We start from the raw sequence: 22,500 nt of genomic DNA on the forward strand, positions 1-22,500 counted from the left end.
ATGGAGTGGCCATTACAAAGCCCTGACCTCAATCCCATAGAAAATTTGTGGACAGAACTGAAAAAGCGTGTGCGAGCAAGGAGGCCTACAAACCTGACTCTACACCAGCTCTGTCAGGAGGAATGGCCAAAATTTACCCAACTTATTGTGGGAAGCTTGTGGAAGGCTACCAGAAATGTTTGACCCAAGTTAAACAATTTAAAGACAATGCTACCAAATACTAATTGAGTGTATGTAAACTTCTGACCCACGGGGAATGTGATGAAAGAAATAAAAGCTGAAATAAATAATTCTCTCTATTATTCTGATATTTCACATTCTTAGGATCACCACTTTATTTTAACTGACCTAATACAGGGAATTTTTACTAGGATTAAATGTCAGGAGTTTGAATGTATTTGGCTAAGGTGTATGTAAACTTCCGACTTCAACTGTATATTAATTATAGTGTATAAATCCCTTTCCCAGCAATGCAGGGTTAAAAACTAAGACAAGTTTAGCGAAATGGTAACACAATAACAAGGCTATATACAAGTACCGAGTCTCTTGTTGTTAGTGAAGTAAAATGTTCTGTCTTTCCTCTTGATCCCTCACTCGTCACTCCAACCTTTCTTTTTCCTCTCTCTCTCGTTCTCTCCCCTCCATCTCCTCCCAGAACTCTCCTCCCTCTTCCTCTCTCCTTCCTTCCTCTCTGCAGAGGACAAGACCTCTTATGTTACCTCATAAATAATTTAGCTGAAACCTGGCGCTTTCCCTCTCTTCCTTCTCGTCCCCTCTTCACCACTTCCTGTATTGATGTATGTGTCCTTCCAGTTGTGGACTTTTGGTGTGAGATTGGTTTTCAGCAATTTTTTGTTGTTGTTGTTATGTCACTCTTTCCGTGTCTGAAATAATTCAGTGGATTAACGTCACTTTAGTGGTGTGACCTTCTCGCTGCACGTGTCACTCTGATTTACCACAGGTGATGGTGCCAGTGGGCGTTTTGTGAGATTATAGTCTGGCCCAGTTCCACATCCTCATCCATCATACCAAAGAAATTATTATTATTAAGGTTATGTCTGCATCCCAAATGGCACCCTATTCCCTACATAGTGCACTTTTGACCAGAGGCCTATTGGTGTGGCGTCCCTATGGGCCTTGGTCCAAAATAGTGGTGCACTATATTGGGTAAAGGGTGCCATTTGGGATGCACGTTCTGTCAGGATTATTGCCAGTCAGTTTGCTTTGCTACTGTCCTTAGATGGTCCAATCACCCTGATAAACAATGATTTGATGTCTAGCCAGCTCGTTATGTTACGCAGTACATTACTTTAATGAAACCAAGTGAAGGACTGGAAATCTGTGTGAGAGGGAATGGATCTGATCCTACTATTGGTTTAGAGACCGTACAGCTGCAACATTTCAATCCCTAATGTTTTCTATAAAGATGGGGAGGAACACAGAGAGAAAGAGTGTTGCCTGGCTACCCAGACTCCTTGCTATGGGTTGGGCCAGAGCCAGAACACATGTGGGTAAGGCGATGGTTTGAAAATTCGTCATGGGCGTCGATGACGATTGGTTAGAGACAATCCAATCGCTGATGACTTTGTTTTGTACAACCCCCTCGTGCCCCTCGTCACCTCAAACGACTTAAATGACGGCAGTCTCAGACTGAAGCATGTAGCGAGAGCAGAGGAAACAATTCAGTGTGAGTCGTCAGGGTAGGATGAGAGAGCAGGACACCTGAAGACTGAAGTAGGAGCAGAGAGATGGAATGAAGAACAGGGGCATGGGGAGAAGGAAAACGAGAGACACTTATGTCTTATTAGCCCCTCTGGCAGAGCTGTGTTGTACAGGTCCACATATTCCTGAGGGTATCAACTACCATGACAGGATGGCCTTTGACAACGGCTTGCTCAATAACAAAACCACAATTTGCATTGTGAAGTGGATAAAATATGAGGCAGAGATACGTGCCTCCCGGGTATGAGAGAGACACGCACGCACGCGCGCGCGCACACACACACACACTGAGAGGAGAAGAGACACATACACACACACACTGAGAGGAGAAGAGACACACACACACACACACACAGAGTAAATCTTGATTGGCATATCTGCTGTGTATCCCAGTGCAGCCTTGATGCCTATAAATGAACCCAGAGCAGAATGACAGTGTTCCCGGTAGCCCTGACTGCCCCTCTCCTCAACCCATCCCCTCCACTAGAGTTACTGTTTACTGCTTCTCTCTGTGATGAGTGCATCACAAATGGCACCCTATTCCCTATGTAGTGCACTACTTTTGACCAGAGATCTATAGGGAATAGGGTGCAATTGGGACACAGCCAAAGTCTCAAGTCTCTGACAGAGCTCCTGTTGTAAGGGGAAAGGAAGGAAGATGGGTGCACTGAGCTTTCTGAGGTTGACTGTGTCACTTCCACTGCTGCTGCTCCTGTGTTGAAAGATCATGACAGATCTGATTGACAGGCTGAACTTGTTGACAGGATGAATAGATTTTTTCTTTAAAGAGTGAAAGGGTGTGTGTGTGTGTGTGTCTGCGCAGTCATGCTCCTCTGCTCACAGAAAAGGCCAGCTTGTGCTCATCAAGACAATACTTCCTCCTGTGTTCTTTCTCTCGGTCTCTCTCTCTTTGCCGCCCTCCGCTTTCCTAGAGCGGAGGACAAGAACACAATTTTCTCTGAATGAGCATAAACAAGGGAGAGGCATGAACGGAGAGAGTCAGTGATTTCAGTGAGGTGCCTGGTTTCATCAACACAGACAGCTGCAGGTCTGGAAGGCCACAGACACGTAGGCCTGTGACGGTAAATTAATAACTGTGTAAAAATGACCGTGTAACTAACGGTTACAGATGACGACCATGAAAATGAAACTGTTTTAAATAAGCCTACATTGATTTTTGAAGTTTCTTTTTTCACGTAGATTAACTTGCCCTAATAGCAGGCGTACTGATTTGCGAGTCGAAATAGGAGCCCTATTAAAAAATAAATATTTGCAGAAACAGTAACAGACAAGGTAGGCATATATTTTTATGTAGAAAATGCGATTGATCTTCTCCAACCTGGCATTTCTTAATTTGTAGATTAATATTTATAAGTAATAACCTGAATAATAATAATAATAATAATGCCATGATAATAATGAGTTTTATTAAGAAGCATATCCATGTTAACAAGTGAACAAACAGAATTGTGACCTCTCATTTTTACACAGGGCCTTATAAGCCTAAGACAACAGTAACATACATTTAAACAAAATGGACACCTACAAAACCGAATGACAAGGAAAAAACAGTAACAAAGTGTAAATGCAATAGTGAAATTGCACGCTTCTTTTGTCTGATAGCTAATGCGTTAAGTTGTGTCAATACAAAAATGTGACAATCCTCTCCAATCTGACATTTCTAAATGTGTATACTAGACTAATATTTAGAGGTAATAATGAATTGAATAATAATTAAATTATACTGATAATAACAATGTAATGGTAAAAATAAAATGGCAGAGAAAGGCTGTCTTTTTGAGTCACAGCCCTACACACACACACACACACACACACACACACACACACACACGTCCACTGAAGGCAGACTCTCAAAGTTCTCATTTTACACACTCCAATGTTTAAACCGAGAGTCCATTATTTCCCTCAGGTTTATTTGAATGGTGTAAAAAAGACTGGTGGTTCTTATGAATTTCGGTAAATTCAAATGACAACAAACAAAAGGTGACTGACTGCCTTTGTGACACCCTGGATGGAAGTAAAGATGCAGCTAGCTAGTGTCTACGGAAGCTATGGCTCCCATGGCAACAGAACCTGATCAAGGGCTGTGCTTATTATGGGGTGAGCTACACTGTCATGGTACACCAGACCAGGCAGATGACATGACGACTGTCTTTTTGGAATAAACTGCATGAGGGAGAGGGAGAGAGAGACGTAAGGTTGGAATAAACTGCATGAGGGAGAGAGGGAGAGAGGGACGTAAGGTTGGAATAAACTGCATGAGGGAGAGAGAGACGTAAGGTTGGAATAAACTGCATGGGGAGAGAGGGAGAGAGACGTAAGGTTGGAATAAACTGCATGAGGGAGAGAGGGAGAGAGAGACGTAAGGTTGGAATAAACTGCATGGGGAGAGAGGAGAGAGAAGTAAGGTTGGAATAAACTGCATGGGGAGAGGGAGAGAGAGACGTAAGGTTGGAATAAACTGCATGAGGGAGAGAGGGAGAGAGACGTAAGGTTGGAATAAACTGCATGAGGGAGAGAGGGAGAGAGACGTAAGGTTGGAGTAAACTGCATGGGGAGAGGGAGAGAGAGACGTAAGGTTGGAATAAACTGCATGAGAGAGAGAGGAGAGGAGACGTAAGGTTGGAAATAACTGCATGGGGAGAGGGAGAGAGGACGTAAGGTTGGAATAAACTGCATGAGGGAGGAGGGAGAGAGACGTAAGGTTGGAATAAACTGCATGAGGGAGAGAGGGAGAGAGAGACGTAAGGTTGGAATAAACTGCATGGGGAGAGGGAGAGAGTGACGTAAGGTTGGAATAAACTGCATGGGGAGAGGGAGAGAGAGACGTAAGGGTGGAATAAACTGCATGGGGAGAGGGAGAGAGAGGACGTAAGGTTGGAATAAACTGCATGAGGGAGAGAGGGAGAGAGACGTAAGGTTGGAATAAACTGCATGAGGGAGAGGGAGAGAGACGTAAGGTTGGAATAAACTGCATGAGGAAGAGGGAGAGAGACGTAAGTTGGAATAAACTGCATGGGAGAGGGAGAGAGAGACGTAAGGTTGGAATAAACTGCATGAGGGAGAGAGATGTAAGGTTGGAATAAACTGCATGAGGGAGAGGGAGAGAGAGACGTAAGGTTGAATAAACTGCATGAGGGAGAGAGGGAGAGAGACGTAAGGTTGAATAAACTGCATGGGGAGAGGGAGAGAGGAGACGTAAGGTTGGAATAAACTGCATGAGGGAGAGAGGGAGAGAGACGTAAGGTTGAATAAACTGCATGGGGAGAGGGAGAGAGAGACGTAAGGTTGGAATAAACTGCATGAGGGAGAGGGAGAGAGAGACGTAAGGTTGGAATAAACTGCATGGGGAGAGGGAGAGAGAGACGTAAGGTTGGAATAAACTGCATGAGGGGAGAGAGGGAGAGAGACGTAAGTTGGAATAAACTGCATGAGGGAGAGAGGGAGAGAGAGTAAGGTTGGAATAAACTGCATGGGAGAGGAGAGGAGATGTAAGGTTGGAATAAACTGCAGAGGGAGAGAGGGAGAGAGAGACGTAGGTTGGAATAAACTGCATGGGGAGAGGGAGAGAGAGACGTAAGGTTGGAAATAAGCTGCATGAGGGAGAGGGAGAGAGACGTAAGGTTGGAATAAACTGCAGAGGGAGAGAGGAGAGAGACGTAAGGTTGGAATAAACTGCATAGGGAGAGGGAGAGAGACGTAAGGTTGGAATAAACTGCATGGGGAGAGAGGGAGAGAGACGTAAGGTTGGAATAAACTGCATGAGGGAGAGAGGGAGAGAGAGACGTAAGGTTGGAATAAACTGCATGGGGAGAGAGGGAGAGAGACGTAAGGTTGGAATAAACTGCATGAGGGAGAGAGGGAGAGAGAGACGTAAGGTTGGAATAAACTGCATGGGGAGAGGGAGAGAGTGACGTAAGGTTGGAATAAACTGCATGGGGAGAGGAGAGAGAGACGTAAGGTTGGAATAAACTGCATGGGAGAGGAGAGAGAGACGTAAGGTTGGAATAAAACTGCATGAGGGAGAGAGGGAGAGAGACGTAAGGTTGGATAAACTGCATGGGGGACAGGGAGAGAGAGATGTAAGGTTGGAATAAAACTGCATGAGGGAGAGAGGGAGAGAGACGTAAGGTTGGAATAACTGCATGAGGGAGAGGAGAGAGAGGACGTAAGGTTGGAATAAACTGCATGGGAGAGGGAGAGAGAACGTAAGGTTGGAATAACTGCATGAGGGAGAGGGAGAGAGACGTAAGGTTGGAATAAACTGCAAGAGGGGAGAGGAGAGAGACGTAAGGTTGGAATAAACTGCATGAGGGAGAGGGAGAGAGACGTAAGGTTGGAATAAACTGCATGAGGGAGAGAGACGTAAGGTTGGAATAAACTGCATGAGGGAGAGAGACGTGAGGTTGGAATAAACTGCACGAGGGACGGAGGGAGAGAGACGTAAGGTTGGAATAAACTGCATGAGGAGAGAGGGAGAGAGACGTAAGGTTGGAATAAACTGCATGAGGAGAGAGGGAGAGAGAGCGTAAGGTTGGAAAAAACTGCACGAGGGACGGAGGGAGAGAGACGTAAGGTTGGAATAAACTGCATGAGGGAGAGAGACGTAAGGTTGGAATAAACTGCATGAGGGAGAGAGGGAGAGAGACGTAAGGTTGGAATAAACTGCATGAGGGAGAGAGGGAGAGAGACGTAAGGTTGGAATAAACTGCACGAGGGACGGAGGGAGAGAGACGTAAGGTTGGAATAAACTGCATGAGGGAGAAGGGAGAGAGACGTAAGGTTGGAATAAACTGCATGAGGGAAAGGGGAGAGAGACGTAAGGTTGAGTAAACTGCATGAGGAGGGAGAGAGACGTAAGGTTGGAATAAACTGCATGAGGGAGAGAGATGTAAGGTTGGAATAAACTGCATGGGGAGAGGGAGAGAGAGACGTAAGGTTGGAATAAACTGCATGAGGAGAGAGGGAGAGAGACGTAAGGTTGGAATAAACTGCACTTGGGAGAGGAGAGAGAGACGTAAGGTTGGAATAAACTGCATGAGGGAGAGAGGGAGAGAGACGTAAGGTTGGAATAAACTGCATGGGGAGAGTGAGAGAGACGTAAGGTTGGAATAAACTGCATGAGGGAGAGGGAGAGGGAGAGAGAGACGTAAGGTTGGAATAAACTGCTTGGGGAGAGGGAGAGAGAGACGTAAGGTTGGAATAAACTGCATGAGGGAGAGAGGGAGAGAGACGTAAGGTTGAATAAACTGCATGAGGAGAGAGGGAGAGAGACGTAAGGTTGGAATAAACTGCATGAGGGAGAGGGAGAGAGAGACGTAAGGTTGGAATAAACTGCATGAGGAGAGAGGGAGAGAGACGTAAGGTTGGAATAAACTGCACGAGGGAAGAGGGAGAGAGACGTAAGGTTGGAATAAACTGCATGAGGGGAGAGAGACGTAAGGTTGGAATAAACTGCATGATGGAGAGAGGGAGAGAGAGACGTAAGGTTGGAATAAACTGCATGGGGAGAGGAGAGAGACGTAAGGTTGGAATAAACTGCTGAGGGAGAGAGACGTAAGGTTGGAATAAACTGCATGGGAGAGGGAGAGAGAGACGTAAGGTTGGAATAAACTGCATGGGGGGAAGAGAGACGTAAGGTTGGAATAAACTGCATGAGGGAGAGAGACGTAAGGTTGGAATAACTGCATGAGGGAGAGGGAGAGAGAGAGTAAGTTGGAATAAACTGCATGAGGAGAGGGGAGAGAGACGTAAGGTTGGAATAAAACTGCATGAGGGAGAAGGAGAGAGACGTAAGGTTGGAATAACACGGCATGAGGGAGAGAGAGACGTAAGGTTGGAATAAACTGCACGAGGGAGGAGGGGAGGACGTAAGGTTGGAATAAACTGCATGAGGGAGAGGGAGAGACGTAAGGTTGGAATAAACTGCATGAGGGAGAGAGGGAGAGAGACGTTAAGGTTGGAATAAACTGCATAGAGGGAGAGAGACGTAAGGTTGGAATAAACTGAATGAGGGAGAGAGGAGAGAGAGACGTTAAGGTTGGAAAAACTGCACGAGGACGGAGGGAGAGAGACGTAAGGTTGGAATAAAACGCATGAGGGAGAGAGGAGAGAGACTAAGGTTGGAATAAACTGCATGAGGGAGAGAGAGAGAGACGTAAGGTTGGAATAAACTGCATAGGAAAGAGGGAGAGAGACGTAAGGTTGGAATAAACTGCATGAGAGCGAGAGAGACGTAAGGTTTGAATAAACTGCATGAGGGAGAGAGACGTAAGTTGGAATAAACTGCATAGGGAGAGGGAGAGAGACGTAAGGTTGGAATAAACTGCATGGGGAGAGGGAGAGAGACGTAAGGTTGGAATAAACTGCATGAGGGAGAGGGAGAGAGCGTAAGGTTGGAATAAACTGCATGAGGGAGAGAGACGTAAGGTTGGAATAAACTGCTAGGGATAGGGAGAGAGACGTAAGTTGGAATAAACTGCATGAGGGAGAGAGGGGAGAGACGTAAGGTTGGAATAAACTGCATGAGGGAGAGAGGGAGAGACGATAAGGTTGGAATAAACTGCATGGGGGAGAGGGAGAGAGAGATGTAAGGTTGGAATAAACTGCATGAGGGAGAGAGGGAGAGAGACGTAAGGTTGGAATAAACTGCATGGGGAGAGGGAGAGAGAGACGTAAGGTTGGAATAAGCTGCATGAGGGAGAGGGAGAGAGACGTAAGGTTGGAATAAACTGCAAGAGGGAGAGAGGGAGAGAGACGTAAGGTTGGAATAAACTGCATGAGGGAGAGGGAGAGAGACGTAAGGTTGGAATAAACTGCATGAGGGAGAGAGACGTAAGGTTGGAATAAACTGCATGAGGGAGAGAGACGTGAGGTTGGAATAAACTGCACGAGGGACGGAGGGAGAGAGACGTAAGGTTGGAATAAACTGCATGAGGGAGAGAGGGAGAGAGACGTAAGGTTGGAATAAACTGCATGAGGGAGAGAGGGAGAGAGAGACGTAAGGTTGGAAAAAACTGCACGAGGGACGGAGGGAGAGAGACGTAAGGTTGGAATAAACTGCATGAGGGAGAGAGACGTAAGGTTGGAATAAACTGCATGAGGGAGAGAGGGAGAGAGACGTAAGGTTGGAATAAACTGCATGAGGGAGAGAGGAGAGAGACGTAAGGTTGGAATAAACTGCATGAGGGAGAGAGGGAGAGAGACGTAAGGTTGGAATAAACTGCACGAGGGACGGAGGGAGAGAGACGTAAGGTTGGAATAAACTGCATGAGGGAGAGAGGGAGAGAGACATAAGGTTGGAATAAACTGCATGAGGGAAAGAGGGAGAGAGACGTAAGGTTGGAATAAACTGCATGAGAGGGAGAGAGACGTAAGGTTGGAATAAACTGCATGAGGGAGAGAGATGTAAGGTTGGAATAAACTGCATGGGGAGAGGGAGAGAGAGACGTAAGGTTGGAATAAACTGCATGAGGGAGAGAGGGAGAGAGACGTAAGGTTGGAATAAACTGCATGGGGAGAGGGAGAGAGAGACGTAAGGTTGGAATAAACTGCATGAGGGAGAGAGGGAGAGAGACGTAAGGTTGGAATAAACTGCATGGGGAGAGGGAGAGAGACGTAAGGTTGGAATAAACTGCATGAGGGAGAGGGAGAGGGAGAGAGAGACGTAAGGTTGGAATAAACTGCTTGGGGAGAGGGAGAGAGAGACGTAAGGTTGGAATAAACTGCATGAGGGAGAGGGGGAGAGAGACGTAAGGTTGGAATAAACTGCATGAGGGAGAGAGACGTAAGGTTGGAATAAACTGCATGAGGGAGAGGGAGAGAGAGACGTAAGGTTGGAATAAACTGCATGAGGGAGAGAGGGAGAGAGACGTAAGGTTGGAATAAACTGCACGAGGGAGAGAGGGAGAGAGACGTAAGGTTGGAATAAACTGCATGAGGGGGAGAGAGACGTAAGGTTGGAATAAACTGCATGATGGAGAGAGGGAGAGAGAGACGTAAGGTTGGAATAAACTGCATGGGGAGAGGGAGAGAGACGTAAGGTTGGAATAAACTGCATGAGGGAGAGAGACGTAAGGTTGGAATAAACTGCATGAGGGAGAGGGAGAGAGAGACGTAAGGTTGGAATAAACTGCATGGGGGAGAGAGACGTAAGGTTGGAATAAACTGCATGAGGGAGAGAGACGTAAGGTTGGAATAAACTGCATGAGGGAGAGGGAGAGAGAGACGTAAGGTTGGAATAAACTGCATGAGGGAGAGGGAGAGAGACGTAAGGTTGGAATAAACTGCATGAGGGAGAAAGGGAGAGAGACGTAAGGTTGGAATAAACTGCATGAGGGAGAGAGACGTGAGGTTGGAATAAACTGCACGAGGGACGGAGGGAGAGAGACGTAAGGTTGGAATAAACTGCATGAGGGAGAGGGAGAGAGACGTAAGGTTGGAATAAACTGCATGAGGGAGAGAGGGAGAGAGATGTAAGGTTGGAATAAACTGCATGAGGGAGAGAGACGTAAGGTTGGAATAAACTGCATGAGGGAGAGAGGGAGAGAGAGACGTAAGGTTGGAATAAACTGCACGAGGGACGGAGGGAGAGAGACGTAAGGTTGGAATAAACTGCATGAGGGAGAGAGACGTAAGGTTGGAATAAACTGCATGAGGGAGAGAGGGAGAGAGACGTAAGGTTGGAATAAACTGCATGAGGGAGAGAGGGAGAGAGACGTAAGGTTGGAATAAACTGCATGAGGGAAAGAGGGAGAGAGACGTAAGGTTGGAATAAACTGCATGAGAGGGAGAGAGACGTAAGGTTTGAATAAACTGCATGAGGGAGAGAGACGTAAGGTTGGAATAAACTGCATAGGGAGAGGGAGAGAGACGTAAGGTTGGAATAAACTGCATGGGGAGAGGGAGAGAGAGACGTAAGGTTGGAATAAACTGCATGAGGGAGAGAGGGAGAGAGACGTAAGGTTGGAATAAACTGCATGAGGGAGAGAGACGTAAGGTTGGAATAAACTGCATAGGGAGAGGGAGAGAGACGTAAGGTTGGAATAAACTGCATGAGGGAGAGAGGGAGAGAGACGTAAGGTTGGAATAAACTGCATGAGGGAGAGAGGGAGAGAGACGTAAGGTTGGAATAAACTGCATGGGGAGAGGGAGAGAGACGTATGGTTGGAATAAACTGCATGAGGGAAAGGGAGAGAGAGACGTAAGGTTGGAATAAACTGCATGAGGGAGAGAGGGAGAGAGACGTAAGGTTGGAATAAACTGCATGAGGGAGAGAGGGAGAGAGACGTAAGGTTGGAATAAACTGCATGGGGAGAGGGAGAGAGGCGTAAGGTTGGAATAAACTGCATGCGGGAGAGAGACGTAAGGTTGGAATAAACTGCATGAGGGAGAGAGGGAGAGAGAGACGTAAGGTTGGAATAAACTGCATGGGGAGAGGGAGAGAGACGCAAGGTTGGAATAAACTGCATGAGGGAGAGAGACGCGAGGTTGGAATAAACTGCACGAGGGACGGAGGGAGAGAGACGTAAGGTTGGAATAAACTGCATGGGGGAGAGAGACGTAAGGTTGGAATAAACTGCATGAGGGAGAGAGATGTAAGGTTGGAATAAACTGCATGAGGGAGAGGGAGAGAGAGACGTAAGGTGGAATAAACTGCATGGGGGAGAGAGACGTAAGGTTGGAATAAACTGCATGAGGGAGAGAGACGTAAGGTTGGAATAAACTGCATGAGGGAGAGGGAGAGAGAGACGTAAGGTTGGAATAAACTGCATGAGGGAGAGAGACGTAAGGTTGGAATAAACTGCATGAGGGAGAGGGAGAGAGACGTAAGGTTGGAATAAACTGCATGAGGGAGAGAGACGTAAGGTTGGAATAAACTGCACGAGGGAGAGAGACGTAAGGTTGGAATAAACTGCATGAGGGACAGAGGGAGAGAGACGTAAGGTTGGAATAAACTGCATGAGGGACGGAGGGAGAGAGGGACGTAAGGTTGGAATAAACTGCACGAGGGACGGAGGGAGAGAGACGTAAGGTTGGAATAAACTGCATGGGGAGAGGGAGAGAGAGACGTAAGGTTGGAATAAACTGCATGAGGGAGAGGGAGAGAGAGACGTAAGGTTGGAATAAACTGCATGAGGGAGAGGGAGAGAGAGACGTAAGGTTGGAATAAACTGCATGAGGGAGAGGGAGAGAGAGACGTAAGGTTGGAATAAACTGCATGAGGGAGAGGGAGAGAGAGACGTAAGGTTGGAATAAACTGCATGAGGGAGAGGGAGAGAGAGACGTAAGGTTGGAATAAACTGCATGAGGGAGAGGGAGAGAGACGTAAGGTTGGAATAAACTGCATGAGGGAGAGAGGGAGAGAGACGTAAGGTTGGAATAAACTGCATGAGGAGAGAGACGTGAGGTTGGAATAAACTGCACGAGGGACGGAGGGAGAGAGACGTAAGGTTGGAATAAACTGCATGAGGGAGAGGGAGAGAGACGTAAGGTTGGAATAAACTGCATGAGGGAGAGAGGGAGAGAGACGTAAGGTTGGAATAAACTGCATGAGGGAGAGGGAGAGAGAGACGTAAGGTTGGAATAAACTGCATGGGGGAGAGAGACGTAAGGTTGGAATAAACTGCATGAGGGAGAGAGATGTAAGGTTGGAATAAACTGCATGAGGGAGAGGGAGAGAGAGACGTAAGGTTGGAATAAACTGCATGGGGGAGAGAGACGTAAGGTTGGAATAAACTGCATGAGGGAGAGAGACGTAAGGTTGGAATAAACTGCATGAGGGAGAGGGAGAGAGAGACGTAAGGTTGGAATAACTGCATGAGGGAGAGAGACGTAAGGTTGGAATAAACTGCATGAGGGAGAGGGAGAGAGACGTAAGGTTGGAATAAACTGCATGAGGGAGAGAGACGTAAGGTTGGAATAAACTGCACGAGGGAGAGAGACGTAAGGTTGGAATAAACTGCATGAGGGACAGAGGGAGAGAGACGTAAGGTTGGAATAAACTGCATGAGGGACGGAGGGAGAGAGGGACGTAAGGTTGGAATAAACTGCACGAGGGACGGAGGGAGAGAGGACGTAAGGTTGGAATAAACTGCATGGGGAGAGGGAGAGAGAGACGTAAGGTTGGAATAAACTGCATGAGGGAGAGGGAGAGAGAGACGTAAGGTTGGAATAAACTGCATGAGGGAGAGGGAGAGAGAGACGTAAGGTTGGAATAAACTGCATGAGGGAGAGGGAGAGAGAGACGTAAGGTTGGAATAAACTGCATGAGGGAGAGGGAGAGAGACGTAAGGTTGGAATAAACTGCATGAGGGAGAGAGGGAGAGAGACGTAAGGTTGGAATAAACTGCATGAGGGAGAGAGACGTGAGGTTGGAATAAACTGCACGAGGGACGGAGGGAGAGAGACGTAAGGTTGGAATAAACTGCATGAGGGAGAGGGAGAGAGACGTAAGGTTGGAATAAACTGCATGAGGGAGAGAGGGAGAGAGACGTAAGGTTGGAATAAACTGCATGAGGGAGAGAGACATAAGGTTGGAATAAACTGCATGAGGGAGAGAGGGAGAGAGAGACGTAAGGTTGGAATAAACTGCACGAGGGACGGAGGGAGAGAGACGTAAGGTTGGAATAAACTGCATGAGGGAGAGAGACGTAAGGTTGGAATAAACTGCATGAGGGAGAGAGGGAGAGAGACGTAAGGTTGGAATAAACTGCATGAGGGAGAGAGGGAGAGAGACGTAAGGTTGGAATAATCTGCATGAGGGAAAGAGGGAGAGAGACGTAAGGTTGGAATAAACTGCATGAGAGGGAGAGAGACGTAAGGTTGGAAAAAAACTGCATGAGGGAGAGAGACGTAAGGTTGGAATAAACTGCATAGGGAGAGGGAGAGAGACGTAAGGTTGGAATAAACTGCATGGGGAGAGGGAGAGAGAGACGTAAGGTTGGAATAAACTGCATGAGGGAGAGAGGGAGAGAGACGTAAGGTTGGAATAAACTGCATGAGGGAGAGAGACGTAAGGTTGGAATAAACTGCATAGGGAGAGGGAGAGAGACGTAAGGTTGGAATAAACTGCATGAGGGAGAGAGACGTAAGGTTGGAATAAACTGCATGAGGGAGAGAGGGAGAGAGACGTAAGGTTGGAATAAACTGCATGGGGAGAGGGAGAGAGACGTATGGTTGGAATAAACTGCATGAGGGAAAGGGAGAGAGAGACGTAAGGTTGGAATAAACTGCACGAGGGAGAGAGGGAGAGAGACGTAAGGTTGGAATAAACTGCATGAGGGAGAGAGGGAGAGAGACGTAAGGTTGGAATAAACTGCATGGGGAGAGGGAGAGAGGCGTAAGGTTGGAATAAACTGCATGCGGGAGAGAGACGTAAGGTTGGAATAAACTGCATGAGGGAGAGAGGGAGAGAGAGACGTAAGGTTGGAATAAACTGCATGGGGAGAGGGAGAGAGACGCAAGGTTGGAATAAACTGCATGAGGGAGAGAGACGTGAGGTTGGAATAAACTGCACGAGGGACGGAGGGAGAGAGACGTAAGGTTGGAATAAACTGCATGAGGGAGAGGGAGAGAGAGACGTAAGGTTGGAATAAACTGCATGGGGGAGAGAGACGTAAGGTTGGAATAAACTGCATGAGGGAGAGAGATGTAAGGTTGGAATAAACTGCATGAGGGAGAGGGAGAGAGAGACGTAAGGTTGGAATAAACTGCATGGGGGAGAGAGACGTAAGGTTGGAATAAACTGCATGAGGGAGAGAGACGTAAGGTTGGAATAAACTGCATGAGGGAGAGGGAGAGAGAGACGTAAGGTTGGAATAAACTGCATGAGGGAGAGAGACGTAAGGTTGGAATAAACTGCATGAGGGAGAGGGAGAGAGAGACGTAAGGTTGGAATAAACTGCACGAGGGACGGAGGGAGAGAGACGTAAGGTTGGAATAAACTGCATGAGGGAGAGAGACGTAAGGTTGGAATAAACTGCACGAGGGAGAGAGACGTAAGGTTGGAATAAACTGCATGAGGGACGGAGGGAGAGAGACGTAAGGTTGGAATAAACTGCATGAGGGACGGAGGGAGAGAGGGACGTAAGGTTGGAATAAACTGCACGAGGGACGGAGGGAGAGAGACGTAAGGTTGGAATAAACTGCATGAGGGAGAGAGGGAGAGAGAGACGTAAGGTTGGAATAAACTGCATGGGGAGAGGGAGAGAGAGACGTAAGGTTGGAATAAACTGCATGAGGGAGAGGGAGAGAGAGACGTAAGGTTGGAATAAACTGCATGAGGGAGAGGGAGAGAGAGACGTAAGGTTGGAATAAACTGCATGAGGGAGAGAGGGAGAGAGACGTAAGGTTGGAATAAACTGCATGAGGGAGAGGGAGAGAGACGTAAGGTTGGAATAAACTGCATGAGGGAGAGGGAGAGCGAGACGTAGGGAAGGTTTGAATAAACAGAGCAAGAGAGTGAGAGACGAAGGCTGCACACGTGTGCATCCCAAATGGCACCCTATTCCTATAGTACACTAATAGGGACCTGGTCAAAAGTTCAGGAAATAGGGTGCCATTTGGGACGCAAACCTTCTATCCGCTACATAGTGCACTTCTTTTGACCAGAGCTCTAATGGGCCCTGGTTAAATGTTGTGCAGCTCATAGGGAATAAGATGGTATTGTTTCCTCCCATGGGGGACTGGGTCCATGTGAAAGAGGATTAAATATGTAAAGGGACTTCTCCTTTAGGAGCGAAGACGATCCAGACTGAAATACTGAATAAATAACACAATGTTGCTTGGCTGGGTTTTGCTCAGTGTAGTGCACTACTTTTGACCAGAGCCCATAGGTTAGGGGGCAAAAGTAGTGCACTACCTAAGGAAGAGGGTGTCATTTGGTACGTATCCTATATCTACAGTACTCCGTATACACTATTTCCATTTTGGATGGACATTTGGTGTCGTCATACGGTGAAGTCCTCACTTGTAGTTTGAAATCAAATATTCCGTAGTCTGTCTCCGGTCTTCTCTGAGTGCAGACGGCAACTTAACCAGTCTTATCTGAGAAAGCCAGGGGGAATCGGACCATCTCTCCATCCATCTCTCTCTCTGCTAAACCTCTTTCTTTCTGCTTTCTCAGTAATACTCAGCACTTTTATCCCAGGCCTGAGTCACGCAGGATTACTGTTCACTGCCAGGTGTGTGTGTCTCTCAGAGAGAGAGTGTCTGAGTGAGCATGAGTGTGTACACTAAAGTGTGGGTGTGAGAGTTGTGGGTGTGAGAGTTGTGGGTGTGTGAGTTGTGGGTATGTGTGTGTGTGTGTGTCTGCTAATGCTCTTCAGGCCTGAAACACCTCTGATGCTGCCTGCCCTGTGTATCACACCACTGCTCTTATCACCCAGAGCCAAGCACGACACACCCTGGCCCCTGGAGATGAGCTGCTGAGGTCAGGTTTAGTAGCATCATCTCTGTGGGGGCCCATTCTTACTCTGTTATGCTGTAGTTTAATATCTTGGGTATCGTACATACAGGCTATTGTGGACAATGTTTTTCACAGTGAACTGCTTGATGACAGTTTCTTTGTTGGTACTATTTGTTGGTACAGTCTTCTATGGTTGTGCCCAATTACTCCTTATATACACCCAGTGTACAGAACATTAGGAACACCTGCTCTTTCCATGACAGACTGACCAGGTGAACGGTATGATCCCTTATTGATGTCACTTGTTAAATCCACTTCAATCACTGTCGATGAAGGGGAGGAGACAAGTTAAAGACGGATTTTTAAGCCTTGAGACAATTGAGACGTGTGCGTGTGTGTGTGCCATTCAGAGGGTGAATGGGCAAGACAAAATATTGAAGTGTCTTTGAACGGGGTATGGTAGTAGGTGTTATGTGCACAGGTTGTATCAAGAACTGCAACGCTGCTGGGTTTTTCATACTCAACAGTTTCCTTTGTGTATCAAGAATGGTCCACCAACCAAAGGATATCCAGCCAACTTGACACAACTGTGGGAAGCATTTGAGTCAACATGGGCTAGCTTCCCTGTGGAACTCTTTTGACAGCTGGTAGAGTCCACGCCCCGATGAATTGAGGATGTTCTGAGGGCAAAAGAGGGTGCAACTCAATATTAGGAAGGTGTTCCTAATGTTTTGTGCACTACTTTTGACCGGAGCTCAATGGTGCAATTTGGGATGCAGAACAAGGCAACAGCACTTTTGTTATTGCAATATTTGTCCTGATCTGGGATCTGTATAAGTGAGTGTAATGAATACACTTAAGGAAGCTGTGCCCTAGTCAGTGGTGTAAAGTACTTAATTAAAAATACTATAAAGTACTACTTGAATTGTTTTTGGGGATATCTGTACTTTACTATTTATACTTTTACTTCACTACATTCCTAAATAAAATGATGTACTTTTTACTCCATACATTTTCCCTGACACCCAAAAGGACAGGAAAATGGTTTAATTCAAGAGAACATCCCTGGTTATCCCTACTGCATCTGATCTGGCTGACTCACTAAACACAAATGTTTTGTTTGTAAATGATGAGTTGGAGTGTGCCCCCTGGCCATCTGTAAATACATATTTTTTTTATTGTGTGCTGTCTGGTTTGCTTAATATACGGAGTGTAAAATGATTTATACATTTACTTTTAGACTTTTACTCAAGTAGGATTTTACTGGGTGACTTTTACTTTTACTTGAGTCATTTTGTATTAAGGTATCTTTTACTCAAGTATGACAATTGGGTGCTTTTTCCATCATGACTCTCAGTAATATTTCATCACTGACCTTGTGAACTTTTGAATATTGATGTCACTTGGTTTCAATATAGACTGTGTGAGTGTGCCTCTTTGTGCAGTGGGTTGGATTACTACTGCTGTGTCAGCAACACATTTACAATTTCTGAGCAAATGGATAAATTCTAGTCTATTATATTCTGTCCATTGAATAATGTGACCCCCCCCTTTCTCCCCTCCAGGTTTGGATGAGAGCTCCTCAGTGAGACAGTGAGGCACCTCCATACCCCTCCACCGCCATCATGCCACCGCCCTCCGACATCGTCAAGGTGGCCATTGAGTGGCCAGGGGCCTTCCCTAAACTCATGGAGATAGACCAGGTCAGTGCCTGATCAAAAAGAGAGGTCCATTGCCCAATAGACTGCCTGTACTGCTTTCACACATTGTCTCACAACCAGTGGCGTCATTCCTATGTGATGCAAGTCCTGTGACTGACTGATTAGTGCAGACACGAGTCTTGTTCACTGGACCTAGAGCAGCGTTCCCCAACTGGCGGCCGGCCCGCAGGTGGTTTTATTTGGTCCCTCAAGTTTTCTGAGCAAAACAATGACTGTGAGGTTAAAGTGCAGACTGTCAGCTCTAATTTGAGAGTATTTTCATCTATAACCGTAAACCGTTCAGAAATTACAGCACTTTTTCCAGTCTCCACATTTTAGGGGACAAATTAGGACAAATTAGGACAAATTCACTTATCTGCATTATAGTAGTAAAAATGCAGTATTTGGTCCCATATTCATAACATGCAATGACTACATCAAGCTTGTGACTACAAATTTGTTGGATGCATTTGCATTTTCCTCCCCTCCCTCCCTCCCCTCCCTCCCTCTATCTCCCCTCCCTCCCTCCCCTCCCTCCCTCTATCTCCCCTCCCTCCCTCTATCTCCCCTCCCTCCCTCTATCTCCCCTCCCTCCCTCTATCTCCCCTCCCTCCCTCCCTCCCTCCCTCCCTCCCTCCCTCCCTCCCTCCCCTCTATCTCTCCTCCCCTCCCTCCCTCGCTCTATCTCTCCTCCCTCCCTCGCTCTATCTCTCCTCCCTCCCTCGCTCTATCTCTCCTCCCTCCCTCCCTTTATCCCTCTCTCCCTCCCTTTATCCCTCCCTCCCTCTATCTATCCTATGCTCCCTCTATCTCTCCTCCCCTCCCTCTATCCTCTGCTCCCTTCCTCCCTCTATCTCTCCTCCCTCCCTCCCTCCCTCCCTCCCTCCCTCCCTCCCTCCCTCCCTCCCTCCCTCCCTCCCTCCCTCCCTCCCTCCCTCCCTCCTCCCTCTATCTCCCCTCCCTCCCTCCCTCCCTCCCTCCCTCCCTCCCTCTCTCTCTCCTCCCTCTCTCCCTCTCCTCCCTCCCTCCCTCTCTCCCTCCCTCCCTCTCTCCCTCTCTCTCTCTCTCTCTCTCTCTCTCTCTCTCTCTCTCTCCTCGCTCCCTCCCTCCCTCCCTCCCTCCCTCCCTCCCTCCCTCCCTCCCTCCCTCCCTCACTCACTCACTCACTCACTCACTCACTCACTCACTCACTCACTCACTCACTCACTCACTCACTCACTCTATCCTCTGCTCCCTCTATCTCTCCTCCCTCCCTCACTCTATCTATCCTCTGCTCCCTCTATCTCTCCTCCCCTCCCTCCCTCCCTCCCTCCCTCCCTCCCTCACTCACTCACTCACTCACTCACTCACTCACTCACTCACTCACTCACTCACTCACTCACTCACTCACTCACTCACTCACTCCCTCTATCTATCCTCTGCTCCCTCTATCTCTCCTCCCCTCCCTCCCTCCTCCCCTCCCTCTATCTCTCTCCTCCCCTCCCCCTCCCTCTCTCTCCCCTCCCTCCTTCCCTCCCTCCCCTCCCTCTCTCTCCCCTCCCTCCCTCCATCCCTCCTCCCCTCCCTCTCTCTCCCCTCCCTCCCTCCCTCCATCTCCCCTCCCTCTCTCTCCCCTCCCTCCCTCCATCCCTCCTCCCCTCCCTCTCTCTCCCCTCCCTCCCTCAATCCCTCTATCCCTCCGTCCCTCTATCTCTCCTCCCCTCCCTCCCTCCCTCAATCTCTCCTCCCTCCCTCACTCCCTCCCTTCCTCCTCTCCCTCTCTCTCTCTCCTCCCCTCCCCTCCTCATCTCCCTCTCTCTCTCTCCTCCCCTCCCTCTCTCTCCCCTCCCTCCCTCTATCCCTCCCTCCCTCTATCTCTCCTCCCCTCCCTTGGTCTCTCCCGAGCTGACAAGGTAAAAATCTGTCTTTCTGCCCCTGAGCAAGGCAGTTAACCCATTGTTCCCCGGGTGCCGATGATGTGGATGTCGATTAAGGCATCTCCCCGCACCTCTCTGATTGAGAGGGGTTGGGTTAAATGCGGAAGACACATTTCAGTTGAATACATTGTTGTACAACTGACTCGGTATCCCCCTTTCCTTTTCCTCCCTTTCTCTCTCTTCTCTTCCCTCCCTCGCTCTCCTCTCCTCCCTCACTTTCCTCTCCTCCCTCTCTCTCTCCTCCCTCCCTCTCATCCCTCTATCTCTACTCTCCTCCTCCTCTCCTCCCTCCATCTCGCCTCTCCTCCCTCCTCTCCCTCCCTCCTCCCCTCCCCTTTTCTATCTCTCCTCCCTCCCTCCCTCCCTCTCATCCCTCTCTCCACTCTCCTCCCTTCATCTCTCCATATCTCCTCTCCTCTGTGGCCTCTGTACTTTAGCAGCATATGCCTGCCTGCCTCCATTGGAGACTGAGTCACTCTTACTGTGTTAAACCAGCTCCGCTCAGTGCTCTGGAGCCCATTGAGACTAGCTCTGCATAAATCTAAAGAGCCTCTGAAGAGAGAACTTCTGCGTCACTCCATCATGCATCACCACAGTTTATTTCTCTCTAGAACTCTGCTGCTGTGCCTCCCGGGCCGCTACCCAAACATTTGCTTGTTTAGCGTCAGAGAATTGATCAAAGTACCGAACATGCTAATGAGATAACGCTACTGTAGCTCAGAGGGACTGGAGCAGCTGGGAGGGAGGAAGCCCGGGTAAGCCTCTGACCTGGGGGTAAGGGTAGAGGGGGTTGGGGGAGAAGAGAGCTGGGGCTGGGGTGCCAACGGACATGTCACCCACTTTTTGCTGCTAAGGTTGCGTGCGTGTGTTTCCATGCATGTTTACACTAAAATTAATGCTTTAGTATGGAACGAATTGCAAAAAGTCGACTGGAACGAATTGCAAAAATCACTGAAGCTGGAGACTCATATTCTCCCTCACTAACTTTAAGCATCAGCTGTCAGAGCAGCTTACAGATCATTGCACCTGTACATAGCCCATCTGTAATTAGCCCACCCAACTACCTCATCCCCATATTGTTATTTATTTTGTTGCTCCTTTGCAGCCTAGTATCTCTACTTGCACAATCCTCTTCTGCACATCTATCACTCCAGTGTTTAATTGCTAAATTGTAATTATTTTGCCACTATGGCCTATTTATTGCCTTACCTCCCTTATCCGACCTCATTTGCGCACACTGTATATAGACTTTTCTATTGTGTTATTGACTGTACGTTTGTTTATTCCATATGCAACTCTGTGTTGTTGTTTGTGTCGCACTGCTTTGCTTTATCTTGGCCAGGTCGCAGTTATAAATGAGAACTTGTTCTCAACTAGCCTACCTGGTTAAATAAAGGTGAAATAAATAAATAAAATACCGGCTGTCACTAAACACACAACTCCTCCAAACACACCCCCTCCCTTTGTCCCTTCTGTCTGGAGAGGGACTTCATAGTTATACACGATAACATTTCAATATTTTATGGAACTACAATGATGTGCAGATGGTTGTTGATTCAACAGCAGAATGGCACCCTGGTCAAAAGTAGTGCACTATGTAGGGAATAGGGAGCCATTTGGGACGTAGACCTGTTTTGACATAAGGTTTGGACCATGTTGTCCAGCTCCTCGACCACTGACCACTGTACCACTCCGCCCTGCATGATGTTATAAATGTAGACGGGTCCCAGATCTGTTTGTGCTATCTTGCCAACTGGCATGACAATGACCATATGTGTTGGCAAGATGGCACAAAAAGATCTGGGAATGCTCTGTGGTTCTATTTAAATTCATCTCATATAATATAAAGTCATTGTTCCCCCACTTCCATTGAAGTAGCTGTACTTAAAGGATATTGTGTTTTCTAATGAGGATGAACTATACTTTCTCATTTCTCATTCTTCTTTTCTCAGAAAAAGCCCCTCTCAGCCATTATCAAAGAAGTGTGCGAAGGGTAAGGAAATCTTTCTCTCTGTCTCTGTCTCTGATAACCTTGAATAAATGCTGTGTATTTGTGTTTATGTAATGTATTTAAATAAATATAAATCCTACTGAGTGTTTTTATCTGCCATTGAGAGATGCAGTGTTCTTCCAATTCAAAGCTCAAATGCGTTTTAATGTTCTACATTTTCTTCTTCAGATGGTCTTTGGGGAACCACGAAAACTTTGCTCTGCAAAATGCTGATTCCACTAATTTCTACATCACAGAAAAGGTTGGCTTCAACTTTCTTGTTAGCTTTGTCATATTGGACTAAACAATAATAATCCACCTTAGCATTTAATGTCATAAATCACACCTCTAAGTTGTCCCTCTCCTGTCTTCGCAGAATCGCAATGACATAAAGAATGGTTCTATACTGCGACTGACGACATCTCCTGTAAGTTTGAGTTATGTATTCATTAAGTTTGTCCTAAAACATACTGAAAGAGGAAGGGAGTCTTTCTTCATGGATCTGCAATAGTTTCATGTTAAAAAGCTACATCTCCTTTTGATATTTGTACCTTTTTCTCCATTTTAAAAGTGAAGTTGAACATCACATTCCTTAGTAAAGTTAACTGAAACCTTTCAGAGTATAGGAGAATGTCAGGGTTAAGTGGAAAGACACAGTTTAGGGTTAAGTTGAGTGAAGTACTACTTATTCAACTCACACAACCATTAGGCCCTCATTCCTTCCTGTTTGTAACATGATGATTG

At 47.1% G+C, this 22,500-nt stretch overlaps 1 protein-coding gene across 1 annotated transcript in view; it reads left to right on the top strand.

Annotated features, from left to right (window-relative positions):
* LOC120022534 (engulfment and cell motility protein 1-like) overlaps positions 1-22,500 on the top strand; it is a 158,459-nt gene that overhangs the window by 21,140 nt on the left and 114,819 nt on the right. Inside the window, exons 2-5 of the mRNA XM_038966482.1 lie at positions 17,716-17,853; positions 21,719-21,759; positions 21,946-22,018; positions 22,133-22,183. Coding sequence (XP_038822410.1) covers positions 17,776-17,853; positions 21,719-21,759; positions 21,946-22,018; positions 22,133-22,183 — 243 coding nt within the window. The 5' untranslated portion in view covers positions 17,716-17,775. The remainder of the gene's footprint in view (positions 1-17,715; positions 17,854-21,718; positions 21,760-21,945; positions 22,019-22,132; positions 22,184-22,500) is intronic.

This window comes from Salvelinus namaycush, chromosome 27 (assembly GCF_016432855.1).
Source record: "Salvelinus namaycush isolate Seneca chromosome 27, SaNama_1.0, whole genome shotgun sequence".
NCBI classification, from domain to species: Eukaryota; Metazoa; Chordata; class Actinopteri; order Salmoniformes; family Salmonidae; genus Salvelinus; species Salvelinus namaycush.